This window comes from Thalassophryne amazonica, chromosome 17 (genome assembly GCF_902500255.1).
Source record: "Thalassophryne amazonica chromosome 17, fThaAma1.1, whole genome shotgun sequence".
NCBI classification, from domain to species: domain Eukaryota; kingdom Metazoa; phylum Chordata; class Actinopteri; order Batrachoidiformes; family Batrachoididae; genus Thalassophryne; species Thalassophryne amazonica.
The window spans coordinates 34,449,701-34,464,864 of record NC_047119.1 but is presented as its reverse complement, the minus strand read 5'-3'; the positions used below and the strand labels follow the sequence as shown (position 1 = coordinate 34,464,864).

Here is a 15,164-nt window from a genome sequence, read left to right as displayed (position 1 = left end):
ACAAGGAGCTGAGAGGAATGACAGAAACTACAGTAGCATGAAGTTAGAACTTCTCTCATTAAAGTGGGCGGTGACTGAAAAGTTTCGCAGCTATCTCTTGGGGTCTAAGTTCACGGTCCTAACAGACCATAACCCGCTCTGTCAACTTTCCACAGCCAAGGTAGGGGCTATCCAACAATGGTGGGTTGCGCAGTTAGCGGTGTTTGATTTTGAAGTCAAGTATCGGCCCGGTCGTTGTAACTCCGCCGCCGACGCCCTTTTCAGACAGCCAGCTTTAAAAGAGACTGAACCAGATTCAGAGGATGCAGACTTTGATGGTTGCATAGCTATCTGTGACAGTCTTAGAGCAGGCACCGCTGTAGGCCCAGAATTAGCAGTCGCAAGAGTTGAGTACTGTAGGGTAAGACAGTTAAATGTTTTAGACCCCGCTAGTGGGGACAGTGATCTAGTCCAGATTAACATGCCAACTCTTCCCAGTTACACCAAAGCTGAGCTCCAGGCCTGTCAAGCTTCAGATCACACTCTCAAAGTTCTAAAGGAGCTCTGGGACAGAAAGCAAAAGCCCTCTGTGCAGGAAAGATGAACTCTGCCAATCCCAGTCCGGTCCCTGTTGAAACAATGGCCCCATCTCAGAGAGAAAGATGGGCTCTTGTACCAAGAGATTTTCAATGTGAACCTTGGAAACCTTGTTGTTACCTACCTGTCTCAAAAAAAAAAGGTTCTCACCAGTGTGTACAATCAGATGGGACATCCAATCACTTGGACTCCTGAGACAAAGATGCTTTTGGGGAGGCATGCACGAGGATGTTGAAAAATGGATCAAAAACTGCCAAAGGTGCATTTTAACAAAGTTGCCGCAACCCAAAGTTCACACACCTCAGATTCCGTTTTTAGCTACCCATCCTCTTGAAGTTGTTGCTGTTGACTACACAATTCTCGATCATGCAAGTGATGGGTGTGAAAGTGTTCTTGTTCTCACAGACGTATTCACCAAGTTCAGTCAGGCCTTTCCTACCAGAAACCAGAGAGCAGACACAACAGCTAAAGTCATTTTAAAGGAGTGGTTCATGAAATATGGTGTGCCTGAGTGCTTGCACTCAGATCAAGGCAGGAATTTCGAAAGTGCAGTGATTGCTGAACTGTGCAGTTTGTATGGGGTGAAGAAAACTCGCACTACACCTCATCATCCACAAGGAAACCCCCAGTGTGAGAAGTTTAACAGAACCTTACATGACCTGCTCAGAACCACCTGAGAAAAAGTGTCGCTGGCCGAAACATCTTGCTGAACTAGTGTATGCTTATAATGTGACACCACACTCCTCAAATGGTTATTCTCCCTATTACATGTTGTTTGGAGTTCACCCCCATCTCCCTGTTGGTGCTCTGCTTGGAAAAGAGGAGACAAAAGAGGAGAGCACCGACTGGCTCAGAGCCCACAGAGAGCGACTCCAGAGCTCACATGAGAGAGCCAGAGAGTTTGCTGAGAGAAAAGCAGCAGAAAGAATGGCCCACCAGAATGCAAAAGTGTACTGTTCGCCTGTTGAAATAGAGCAGTTTGTGTATCTGCGCCTTCATCCCATTGGCAGAAATAAGATCCAAGATGCGTGGTCATCCAAAGTGTACAAAGTCATTGATGTGCAAGGAACAACACACACCATGGTTCCAGTGAACGGAGGTTCCCTAAAAAGAATTCATAGGTCCAACTTGCGTGCTTGTGTAGGGCCTATACCACTCCCAAGGCAAGACTGTCAAACAGTTCCCGTTATTCATGAGCCAGAAGCTGATCTTGACGCAGAAAGTGAATCCACGGACTCAGAACCAGAATACTTGATGGTGGAACATATTGATGAACCTGTTGGTCCAAGAATGGAGGATATGGAAAGTCATCTGGAGGATGAGAATAGAAGTGAAACTGAAAGTGAACAAATGTTTGACATGAGTAACAGGCCCGGTGAAGACTCAGTCCCTAACTCAGAACCAAAGGTGGAAAGAGTAGGGGTGTCTGAGGAGCAAAGTAAGCCAGTTCCTGCACCGCGGTGGAGGATGGAAAAATCTCAAAGTATCGTGCCATCTCCACCCACACGCAGAAGTACTAGAATCAATGCTGGTCAACACAAAAACCCATTTAACTTACCTGTCAGTGCCTGTAATGCAGTATCGTTTACGCCAGATGTGTTATCGCAGGTGCTAGCGAGTATGGTTATTTACACGTCAAAAGCGATGGCCGATGTTTAGGAAGTCACCGAGATGCTGACTTCAGGCAGGGGAGAATGTGACTGGGTGTATTATAAAGATCCTGCGTTTGCTGGGAAATGGGTGCAGATCTCTATTTGGCCAGTAGATGGCAGTGTGGTTACATTTGTTAATACAGTGGTTGCTTGATGTCGCACGTGTGACGTCATCGCTGCGTGACTGCCAAATGCCTCGGCGGGAGACTGACAGAAAAAGAGGTGTGTATCCGTGAGAATCTGACACTTAAATGATCGACAAACAATAACACTTAAATAAACGTCATATCTTAAGAAGTTTTGTTGTATGGATCTGTAGAGTTGACGGTTGATGTACATTGACTCGCGTCTTGAAAAGTGTGATTCAGCCAAGTTGTCCACGAAGGGGAACGTTATTCTCCGTGAAGGCGTGAGTGTTTAATACAATGTGAATGTAATGTAACGAATTGTTTTAAGATTGAATTTATGTTTGTGAACAGTTTTGTATGTTCTGTTAATTCAGAGGGGAGATAGCACTGTCCAGGTCCTTCAGAGTGCTGGGTTGGCCTTGGCGGGTTGTCAATCATTCTGTAAGTGGGTTCAAGTTAACCATTACACAATATGAATGAGTATTGTATAGTAAGTTGTGTCTTTTTTTCGTTTTGTTTTAGGATAAGGCCACTGCTGTTGTTTTTGTTTTTTTTTAGTTGTCTTTTATTTTTGTTTTGCAAAAAGTATTTTTTTTGTTATTACAAAGACCGTTAAATTGGAAATTGTGAGTCCTGACAATGGTAAGGCGTTGAAGCCAAATCAAACCAAAATTAATGCTGTTCTCCTGTTGGGGGGGATAGTCGGGAAATAAAGACCACACTTTTTTCTTTGGGAGCTGCCTGTCTGGTCCATTATTGTACACCTGGTCACATTCAAAAGTGGAGTAGTTTGTAATCAGAGTTTCAAACACACCTATAGATACAAGTGCATGAAGTTTTAGTGTCTGTTGTAAGGTGTTCCAAAGTAATAATATAGAACTGGCAGGAAACAAATACAGTAGATGATGTTAGGAGTCTGAAATCTGTATTCTGCCTTACAGAAACCTGGTTACAGCAGGATGAATATGTTAGTTTAAATGAGTCAACACCCCTGAGTCACACTAACTGCCAGAATGCTCGTAGCACGTTCCGAGGCAGAGGATTAGCAGCAATCTTCCATTCCAGCTTATTAATTAATCAAAAACCCAGACAGGCCTTTAATTCATTTGAAAGCTTGACTCTTAGTCTTGTCCATCCAAATTGGAAGTCCCAAAAACCAGTTTTATTTGTTGTTATCTATCGTCCACCTGGTTGTTACTGTGAGTTTCTCTGTGAATTTTTGGACCTTTTGTCTGACTTAGTGCTTAGCTCAGATAAGATAATTATAGTGGGCGATTTTAACATACACACACAGATGCTGAGAATGACAGTCAACACTGCATTTACTCTATTGTTAGACTCGATTGGCTTTGCTGAAAATGTAAATGAGTCCACCCACGACTTTAATCATATCTTAGATCTTGTTCTGACTTATGGTATGGAAATAGAAGACTTAACAGTATTCCCTGAAAACCCCCTTCTGTCTGATCATTTCTTAATAACATTTACATTTACTCTGATGGACTACCCAGCAGTGGGGAATAAGTTTCATTACAGTAGAAGTCTTTCAGAAAGTGCTGTAACTAGGTTTAAGGACATGATTCCTTCTTTATGTTCTCCAATGCCATATACCAACACAGTGCAGAGTAGCTACCTAAACTATGTAAGTGAGATAGATTATCTCGTCAATAGTTTTACATCCTCATTGAAGACAACTTTGGATGCTGTAGCTCCTCTGAAAAAGAGAGCCTTAAATCAGAAGTGCCTGACTCCGTGGTATAACTCACAAACTCACAGCTTAAAGCAGATAACCCGTAAGTTGGAGAGGAAATGGCTCTCACTAATTTAGAAGATCTTCACTTAGCCTGGAAAAAGAGTCTGTTGCTCTATAAAAAAGCCCTCCGTAAAGCTAGGACATCTTTCTACTCATCACTAATTGAAGAAAATAAGAACAACCCCAGGTTTCTTTTCAGCACTGTAGCCAGGCTGACAAAGAGTCAGAGCTCTATTGAGCCGAGTATTCCTTTAACTTTAACTAGTAATGACTTCATGACTTTCTTTGCTAATAAAATTTTAACTATTAGAGAAAAAAATTACTCATAACCATCCCAAAGACATATCGTTATCTTTGGCTGCTTTCAGTGATGCCGGTATTTGGTTAGACTCTTTCTCTCCGATTGTTCTGTCTGAGTTATTTTCATTAGTTACTTCCTCCAAACCATCAACATGTCTATTAGACCCCATGCCTACCAGGCTGCTCAAGGAAGCCCTACCATTAATTAATGCTTCAATCTTAAATATGATCAATCTATCTTTATTAGTTGGCTATGTACCACAGGCTTTTAAGGTGGCAGTAATTAAACCATTACTTAAAAAGCCATCACTTGACCCAGCTATCCTAGCTAATTATAGGCCAATCTCCAACCTTCCTTTTCTCTCAAAAATTCTTGAAAGGGTAGTTGTAAAACAGCTAACTGATCATCTGCAGAGGAATGGTCTATTTGAAGAGTTTCAGTCAGGTTTTAGAATTCATCATAGTACAGAAACAGCATTAGTGAAGGTTACAAATGATCTTCTTATGGCCTCAGACAGTGGACTCATCTCTGTGCTTATTCTGTTAGACCTCAGTGCTGCTTTTGATACTGTTGACCATAAAATTTTATTACAGAGATTAGAGCATGCCATAGGTATTAAAGGCACTGCGCCATGGTGGTTTAAATCATATTTATCTAATAGATTACAATTTGTTCATGTAAATGGGGAATCTTCTTCACAGACTAAGGTTAATTATGGAGTTCCACAAGGTTCTGTGCTAGGACCAATTTTATTCACTTTATACATGTTTCCCTTAGGCAGTATTATTAGACAGCATTGCTTAAATTTTCATTGTTACACAGATGATACCCAGCTTTATCTATCCATGAAGCCAGAGGACACACACCAATTAGCTAAACTGCAGGATTGTCTTACAGACATAAAGACATGGATGACCTCTAATTTCCTGCTTTTAAACTCAAATAAAACTGAAGTTATTGTACTTGGCCCCACAAATCTTAGAAACATGGTGTCTAACCAGATCCTTACTCTGGATGGCATCACCCTGACCTCTAGTAATACTGTAAGAAATCTTGGAGTCATTTTTGATCAGGATATGTCATTCAATGCGCATATTACACAAATATGTAGGACTGCTTTTTTGCATTTGCGCAATATCTCTAAAATTAGAAAGGTCTTGTCTCAGAGTGATGCTGAAAAACTAATTCATGCATTTATTTCCTCTAGGCTGGACTATTGTAATTCATTATTATCAGGTTGTCCTAAAAGTTCCCTGAAAAGCCTTCAGTTAATTCAAAATGCTGCAGCTAGAGTACTGACAGGGACTAGAAGGAGAGAGCATATCTTACCCATATTGGCCTCTCTTCATTGGCTTCCTGTTAATTCTAGAATAATAGAGCGCTTTGCTCTCAGACTGCAGGCTTACTTGTAGTTCCTAGGGTTTTTAAGAGTAGAATGGGAGGCAGAGCCTTCAGCTTTCAGGCTCCTCTCCTGTGGAACCAGCTCCCAATTCGGATCAGGGAGACAGACACCCTCTCTACTTTTAAGATTAGGCTTAAAACTTTCCTTTTTGCTAAAGCTTATACAACCCCTGGCAAAAAGTATGGAATCACTGGCCTCGGAGGATGTTCATTCAGTTGTTTAATTTTGTAGAAAAAAAGCAGATCACAGACATGACACAAAACTAAAGTAGTTCCAAATGTCAACTTTCTGGCTTTAAGAAACACTATAAGAAATCAAGAAAAAAAAATTGTGGTAGTCAGTAACGGTTACTTTTTTAGACCAAGCAGAGGGAAAAAAATATGGACTCACTCAATTCTGAGGAATAAATTATGGAATCACCCTGTAAATTTTCATCCTCAAAACTAACACCTGCATCAAATCAGATGTGCTCGTTAGTCTGCATCTAAAAAGGAGTGATCACACCTTGGAGAGCTGTTGCACCAAGTGGACTGACATGAATCATGGCTCCAACATGAGAGATGTCAATTGAAACAAAGGAGAGGATTATCAAACTCTTAAAAGAGGGTAAATTATCACGCAATGTTGCAAAAGATGTTGGTTGTTCACACTCAGCTGTGTCTAAACTCTGGACCAAATACAAACAACATGGGAAGGTTGTTAAAGGCAAACATACTGGTAGACCAAGGAAGACATCAAAGCGTCAAGACAGAAAACTTAAAGCAATATGTCTCAAAAATCGAAAATGCACAACAAAACAAATGAACAAATGGGAGGAAACGAGTCAACGTCTGTGACCGAACTGTAAGAAACCGCCTAAAGGAAATGGGATTTACATACAGAAAAGCTAAACGAAAGCCATCATTAACACCTAAACAGAAACAAACAAGGTTACAATGGGCTAAGGAATAGCAATCGTGGGCTGTGGATGACTGGATGAAAGTTATATTCAGTGATGAATCTCGAATCTGCATTGGGCAAAGTGATGATGCTGGAACTTTTGTTTGGTGCCGTTCCAATGAGATTTATAAAGATGACTGCCTGAAGAGAACATGTAAATTTCCACAGTCATTGATGATATGGGGCTGCATGTCAGGTAAAGGCACTGGGGAGATGGCTGTCATTACATCATCAATAAATGCACAGGTTTACGTTGATATTTTGGACACTTTTCTTATCCCATCAATTGAAAGGATGTTTGGGGATGATGCAATCATTTTTCAAGATGATAATGCATCTTGCCATAGAGCAAAAACTGTGAAAACATTCCTTGCAAAAAGACACATAGGGTCAATGTCATGGCCTGCAAATAGTCCAGATCTTAATCCAGTTGAAAATCTTTGGTGGAAGTTGAAGAAAATGGTCCATGACAAGGCTCCAACCTGCAAAGCTGATCTGGCAACAGCAATCAGAGAAAGTTGGAGCCAGATTGATGAAGAGTACTATTTGTCACTCATTAAGTCCATGCCTCAGAGACTGCAAGCTGTAATAAAAGCCAGAGGTGGTGCAACAAAATACTAGTGATGTGTTGGAGCGTTCTTTTGTTTTTCATGATTCCATAATTTTTTTCCTCAGAATTGAGTGATTCCATATTTTTTTCCCTCTGCTTGGTCTAAAAAAGTAACCGTTACTGACTGCCACAATTTTTTTTCCTGATTTCTTATAGTGTTTCTTAAAGCCAGAAAGTTGCCATTTGAAGTGACTTTAGTTTTGTGTCATGTCTGTGATCTGCTTTTTTTTCTACAAAATTAAACAACTCAATGAACATCCTCCGAGGCCGGTGATTCCATAATTTTTGCCAGGGGTTGTAGTTAGGGCTGGATCAGGTGACCCTGAACCATCCCTTAGTTATGCTGCTTTAGACTTAGACTGCTGGGGGGTTCCCATGATGCACTGAGTGTTTCTTTCTCTTTTTGCTCTGTATGCACCACTCTGCATTTAATCATTAGTGATTGATCTCTGCTCTCTTCCACAGCATGTCTTTTTCCTGATTCTCTCCCTCAGCCCCAACCAGTCCCAGCAGAAGACTGCCCCTCTCTGAGCCTGGTTCTGCTGGAGGTTTCTTCCTGTTAAAAGGGAGGTTTTCCTTCCCGCTGTCGCCAAGTGCTTGCTCACAGGGGGTCGTTTTGACCGTTGGGGTTTTTTCCGTAATTATTGTATGGCTTTGCCTTACAATATAAAGCGCCTTGGGGCAACTGATTGTTGTGATTTGGCGCTATATAAATAAAATTGATTTGATTTGATATCTCACCTCTCTCTTATTTCTTACATCAGTTATATGACTGAAAAGATTTACCAGACTGGTGGCATGAATCCAACTTTTTCCATTTCATTTTACAGTAAGTGCCACAGATAATGAAGAAATTGATAAAAGTGTCCATTGGATCCATTGCTAAGCAACATAAAACACAATTACATTATAAGCCATGAAGTGAGTGTGCACCCAGTGTGACTGCTGCAGTAATAAGGCAGTGAACAGTAGCTTTGTCGTCATATCAAGTAGGAAACTACCTGAACACCCAACTCATAGTGTGAACCATATTAAGTGCATGTGGTGAGTGTGCAGAGTGCTGTGTGGCACCATGGGAACCTCTCACTGCAGCAATACTTCAAACAAACTCAGCGTGACACCGTTTTTACAATGCACACTTCCTGACACTAACAGGGTGCCTGCGTGTGTGCTCATAATCTGCCTCCATCACTTCTTACCTCCTGTGCACATTCCAATGCTGACCTAAAACCAGAGTATTAACCTATCTTGCACCTGACGGCAGACCACAACCACCCCAAAGTTCCACTGTGGGCCGTCAACTCCAGCAAAAGAAGGTACTTTCAAGATTTTGCTACTTAAACAGTGACTCAGTATTGAACAGTAGGTACATTTATGCTAAACTGGTGTTCGATTTTAGAACAAACTCACCGCTAGGGTACAGGTCAGCTGTGCTAAACCTCCAATTCATGGACCGTCTTTGCTTTTGGAGGAGCTGCGGTGGGGACGTTGTTTGGTTGGGGAGCAGGAAACAGAAGGTGGGGGTGGGAGTGGGGGTCGGGGTGCATGAAAAGCTTGATCAATTGTTTCCAACCACCAGCATAAATGAGTACCACATTCTTGGAGGAACCTAGTAGATCATCTACACCTTATGGACAAGAGAGAAATGATGTGGAAAATCCCAAACAATATCAAATTATGCTGGCTAAAAGCTTTTTTTGGGGGGGGGGTTAAATCACTGCTTTTATTCCCTTATCTAATTACCTGATTCTTTTCAAAGAGCTCGGTTGCATGAGTAAATCTATGTAACACTACACTAAGCTGTCAAAATGAAAGTAAGTAAACTAATGGACAGAATTAATACCTGCATTTCGGCAGTATTAATAAAAAAGTGTAAACCATTAACTGTAATCATGTACTATCTGGAATTTATTTAGTTTTAAAAAAAGTTTGATAGAGGATGATTATCAGAAAAGCAAATCACCAAAAAATATAATTCAAATTAACAATTCAGTACCGATATATTATTTTCTCATATGTGGATCAAACTTGCTGAAAAATGTGATCATGCTAAAGTCATGGAGGAAGAGATCATCACTTCTCTTAATGGTCTGTAAATTCTCAGCTGATGCAGGTTCATTTCAATTTAATTTCAGTTTATTTCATTTATATAGCAGCAAATCACAACAAAGCTGCCTCAAGGCGCTTCACACAAGTAAGGTCTAACCTTACCAACCCCCAGAGCAAGAACACAGGTGACAGTGGTAAGGGAAAAACTCCCTCTATTGATATTGAGGAAGAAACCTCAAGCAAACCAGACTCAGAGGGGTGACCCTTTGCTCAGGATATGCTACAGACACACGACAATACAAATGTACAGGAAATTTTGGGAGTCCATGCTGGTATCCAGTACAAGAGGCTACCCACAATGCAAGTTTGTACCTGCATGAGAACACATCCTCTGATGACATGATGGATTAGAATGGACGGGTAATTTACCTGGGTGGTTGCCATCCATGACCCAGCATAGTTCAATCATGATGTGTGGTACCAGTGCATGCTCCCAGACCAGACCCATCCAAGTTCTACACGTTTGGCTAATCCCAATAAACTCAAGCAACAACATTCCACAGGCCACAATTGACAACCTGATCAACTCTATGCGAAGGAGATGTGTTGCACTGCATGAGGCAAATGGTGGTCACACCAGATACTGACTGGTATCCCCCCCCCCCCCCCAATAAAACAAACTGCACCTTTCAGAGTGGCCTTTATTGTGGGCAGTCTAAGGCACACCTGTGCACTAATCATGGTGTCTAATCAGCATCTTGATATGGCACACCTGTGAGGTGGGATGGATTATCTCAGCAAAGGAGAAGTGCTCACTATCACAGATTTAGACTGGTTTGTGAACAATATTTGAGGGAAATGGTGATATTGTGTATGTGGAAAAAGTTTTAGATCTTTGAGTTCATCTCATACAAAATGGGAGCAAAACCAAAAGTGTTGCGTTTATATTTTTGTTGAGTGTAAGTTTATTAGTAACAAAACAGGTCTCTACCTCAACTTAATCTAAATTCTGGGTCTGTTAGTGAAGCTTAGAGTTAACGGCCAAAGATCAACTTAGTATCGCTCTGCTTTCCTGTCGATTTACTGCCGATGAATTATACCTAAGGGCCCTGTCTCACTGGCGTTTAGGAGGATTTGTGTATGGATTGCGCACAAAATTGGCTCATATTCACTTACCATCCACAATATGCGTGAAACATGCTTGTATGAGTCGGCCGACACCCGCACATGTCTGCAATTATCTGCAGAGGTGCGTTTTTCCATTTCCAGGATTTTTGAGCGGCACAAAATTTTGGCTGCGGATGACATCCGCCTTACATACTCAATACATATCAATACATACACAAACATAATCTATGCGCTGTATATTCGTCGTCATCTGCTGATATCCGCAACTGACAGGGATTTGCGGCACAGTGTGTAAAATGGATATTTTGCGTGCCCATCATGTCCACATCACGAACTAAAATAAGTTGTAGTGACTGCATACAGACTGGCCACGAATAAAGCGTTTTTATTACGTCTGCTTTGCATCTGATTTGCATCTGCCGCAAATCAGATGCTGGGCGCCGTTCTTTGTTCTACCGGCTGCCACGCGCTCTGCGCTGGATGCTGCCTATATAAAATAATTATTTTGTGCCAGATTAATCATTTTATTCTGCAAATTGCCTGTTGAAACGTCTCTAATCACCTCCTGAATCACAGAGGAAGCTGCAGAAAGCATTTTGAGCCGTCTAAAAGGTAATTATTTGACTTGTTTACATTGTCAAGGCTTGATAAAACAGTTGTGGGTTTTTTTTCCTTCTTGTCTGCAGCTGTTACAGTATTTATTCCTATGTTTATAACAGATTTAACTTGTTGTAATCATTCAGACAGCTGCGGTCACCACTCGCCATGTTCACTGCTTCTTACTCCAATCAGCTTGTCCAGTAAAGCAAATGCTCCAGAGCCTGTATTGTTGGTGGAATAGTGATGCCAACGGCCCGAGTGCGCTTCTTTTATGACCGCAATGCAGATGCCATGCACGCGCAACACATGCACGATGCATTCATAATACACCCGTAATACTGCCGTGATAATTGCAATGCGTCTGATCCGTTTCCTCACTACATGCGTTATACAACCGTGATTGTTCATCATATATTCGCTATATATTATTAATATATCCATAATTCATACTGGGACATTTGTCATTTTTGGCCATTTTTGTTGCGGACGACAACGAACGCCCGTAATTTGTATACTCAATTCATGTGCAATTAAGTCCTCTCCCCAGTGGGACCAGGCCTTAGGTGTGGTTTTTCTGGCTGGCTGATTCTGCCTCTTTTTCTCTCTGTCTGAGTGCAGAGGGAAATGCGCGGGATTGGCTATGCGGAGAAGGGGATGCTGGACTGACCGTGAGATGCCATGCCTGAAGCTGATGCAGCTGATGTTTGATTTCCTGTTTTCTGTTTCTTCAGCTTGTAACTGTAAAACCTTGTAACTGTTAGAATGGGCCTAAGCAGTTGGGACACCCCTTTGAGTCTGGTCTGCTTGAGGTTTCTTCCTCAGTATCATCAGAGGGAGTTTTTCCTTACCACTGTTGACTGTGTGCTTGCTCTAACATTGGTAAGGTTAGCCTTACTTGTGTGGAGTGCCTTGAGGCAGCTTTGTTGTTATTTGGCACCATATAAAATGAAATTGAAACCAGATTGATTGCTGTTGTGTGCAAATATTAAGTCACAGACCTTGTATACAGACATCTCTCCAGTAGTGTGGTCTCCGTCTTTCCTCAGCTTCAGCAGCCAAATCCGCGATCGCCAAGCCATCTTTCATGTTGTCTCTGTGATGAGAATGAGTGCCTACTTACCTACAACATTCAACACAGATAGGGAGTAATCAGGAGCAGGTTTGTAACCACATCGGGAACTCTAACCAGTAACATTTACGTTCATATTCAAATCAACACGCCATAAGATGAATTATCATCTGCCTCACTCAAACCATATGCAATTTCAGGAAAACAACCAGAAAAAAAAAAACCTGTACAAAATGCTGATATCAAAAAGCTTTTCAATAACCTTCAAGACAACAAAAAAAAAAAAAATCTGAATGTTGATGCTGCAGTACCTTTCTCAGCTTACAATCAAATATTCTTTGGTAAGTAATTTTTTTCTAAGGTTTTACACAAAGTCTTTATGTTGTGTGTACCAGCGATCAGGCCGGCGCTGATGAGAACATCCACCTCCTAATACTGCTTGGCAACATATTCATCACTTCATCTCTGCCTCTATGAGCTCCTTGGACGTCATCTCTCCGCAGCCTTTTATGTTCACCTCCAGTGGCTCTGCACCCACGGAGTGCTTCCAAAGCTGCAGTTCTGACACAGATAGAAACCAGTCAGCAGAGGTGACGGCTCAGCAACACATGTGAATACTGAAAACCTCAATGATGATCACAGAAGAACTTACACCCTCACATTAGTCATCCTTGAGCTACCTATAACCAAAAGCAATGGAAAAGCCTTTATTAAAGGTTAGAACATGCTTACCTGGTTAGAGTTGAGTGTTGCTGTCATCTGCTGGTGGGACAGAGAATTGTTTCCATCTCCACCATCACAAATCATGGCTCCCTCTTGAAAAATTATCAGAAAGCAAGATTATCTTGTACTTTAGGGAACTAGGAACCAGATCTATTTATTCAACTGGAGCAATCAAGTCCATTTTAAAACAAGAGACACCAGAAATTCCAGACCTTCAGGTAATGCCCACTACAAGACAGCTTGATAAGTGTTGTGAGTTAATATGCATTTCTTCCCAACAGCCACAATGGGTCACTGGATGCAGGTAATTTTATGCAGGTTGGGAAAACAGTCAGTCTGTTCTCAGAACTGAGCATATCAGCCGAGACAGAAAAATGTCAACACTCATTTTAGCCTGGGCCACACAAAACTTTGTGTAACATTTTAGTTGACCAAACGATACACGTCTGTTAAAGTGAGAATGGTACTTCAGACTACAGAGGCCAAGGAAAACATTAACTGTAAAGGCAGTCATACTCGTTATCGGAGTGAACACCAAGACAAATAATGGATGATATTTAAATTTATTTTCATCTATATAGCACCAAATCACAACAACGTTGCCTCAAGGTGCTTCACACAAATAAGATCTAACCTTACCAAACCCCAGAGCAAGCACACAGGGGACAGTAATAAGGAAAAAACTCACTCTGATTTGAGGAAGAAACCTCAAGCAGACCAGACTCAAAGGGGTGACCCTCTGATATAATTTAATGAGTATTTTGTCAGTTCCTATTGCAACATTAGCATTGGCAGTCAATGTTCTCTTAACATTTGCATGGTCTATACATGCCATGCATTGTTTGCCATGGAGCTCAGGGCATCATAACCCTGGGCATTCTGTGCACCTGTTCCATAGCTCAGACAGCAGCCTACGTATGAGACATATCAAACAGCTCAGGCTTTTGGGTTGGGTCAGTAAAACTGATTGAACTGCTTATTTCATCATGTCCACCTCATGGATGTCAACACAGTGTTGAAAATGAGAGCGTCAATCTACAAGCAGAGAAATTTATTGGAGAAGTCATAAAGAGGCAGAACATCAACATGGGTTTTGCTTTTTTAATGACTGTATATTCGACTTCGGACAACGACTAGCTGTGTTTGGTATTATGTCTCTTCGGAGGATCCTTGGGTAATGCTGGAATGGCTGAGCCAAACGAATGCTTACTGAGGAGCATTGGGAGGGAACGTTAGCTATGACATTTTGGTCATGTGGCATGGTTCTCTGGGCGGGATACTGTTATGTGTCGGACGCAGCTCGGAGAACCGACCAGCGTTTGAAGGACCCAGTATGAAATAAGCAGAGCACGGTACAAAGGCTAACTGAATTTAATACATAACAGTGATACAAAAATAACAGAAAGTGCGGTCTGGCGTGGTGCGCTCCCAGCAGCGCTAACGGTCCGGAGCCAGAAGCTGTTCGGACCCAAGGACCCCGCCGACACCCCCCAGGTGGCCGCAACAAACCGAGTCTGTGAAAGAAGGAACCATTATGTGAGTCCACACTCTACACACAGAGAGAACACTTAAAGGTGTACAAACAGCAAACACTTCCTGGCTTAATTACTAATCAGCTTCCCAACCTGCAGACATGGAACATCCAGTTCACAAAACTCCACTGCAGTGGAAGCCGATACATGACTAACATACAGCTCAATATAATAAAGGTGTGAGGGACACCACATTTACTGACTGTATAAACGTTAGTCACAAAATCTAACGTACCTCAGGAAGTGTGCTGACGAGCGTGAAACCTCACCCCCTCCTCTTTCACAGACCGTGCATCAAACCCTGGACGTTCTCTGCATCCACTGATGATGAGATGGCTCCCGAGACGACGATCTCACCCGTCTGGTCACAAGGTCGAGTCTCTGGCAAATACACACTGTATACTCCAGTCTTAAATGCCACCATGTTCCAATCCATATAGATGCACCTCAGCTGTGAGTCCTGACGAGCCGCAGGTGATCAGGGTGAGGTCCTGATAACCTCAGCAACACAGCCACTCAGTCCCAAATGCAAGCCACCTGGAAGGAAAAACAAAAGACAGAAACAAAAAGGCAGCCAGGCCCCCCAGCCATACAACAGATACAGCACATGTGCCTCGGTGTTGAAGATCCCAGCGACTAGAGCAAGTCAAGGGGATGCCCATGTTTCACCTGGCTGTGGCAGATAGATGGCTACTTTCAAGA

At 42.0% G+C, this 15,164-nt stretch overlaps 1 protein-coding gene across 1 annotated transcript in view; it reads left to right on the top strand.

The window, feature by feature from the left end:
• Window positions 1–1,230: 1,230 nt before the first annotated feature.
• Window positions 1,231–15,164, top strand: part of ccdc80l2 (coiled-coil domain containing 80 like 2) — a 55,224-nt gene continuing 41,290 nt past the window's right edge. Inside the window, 1 exon segment of the mRNA XM_034193026.1 lies at window positions 1,231–2,014. Within this exon segment, the coding sequence (XP_034048917.1) occupies window positions 1,231–2,014 (784 nt within the window).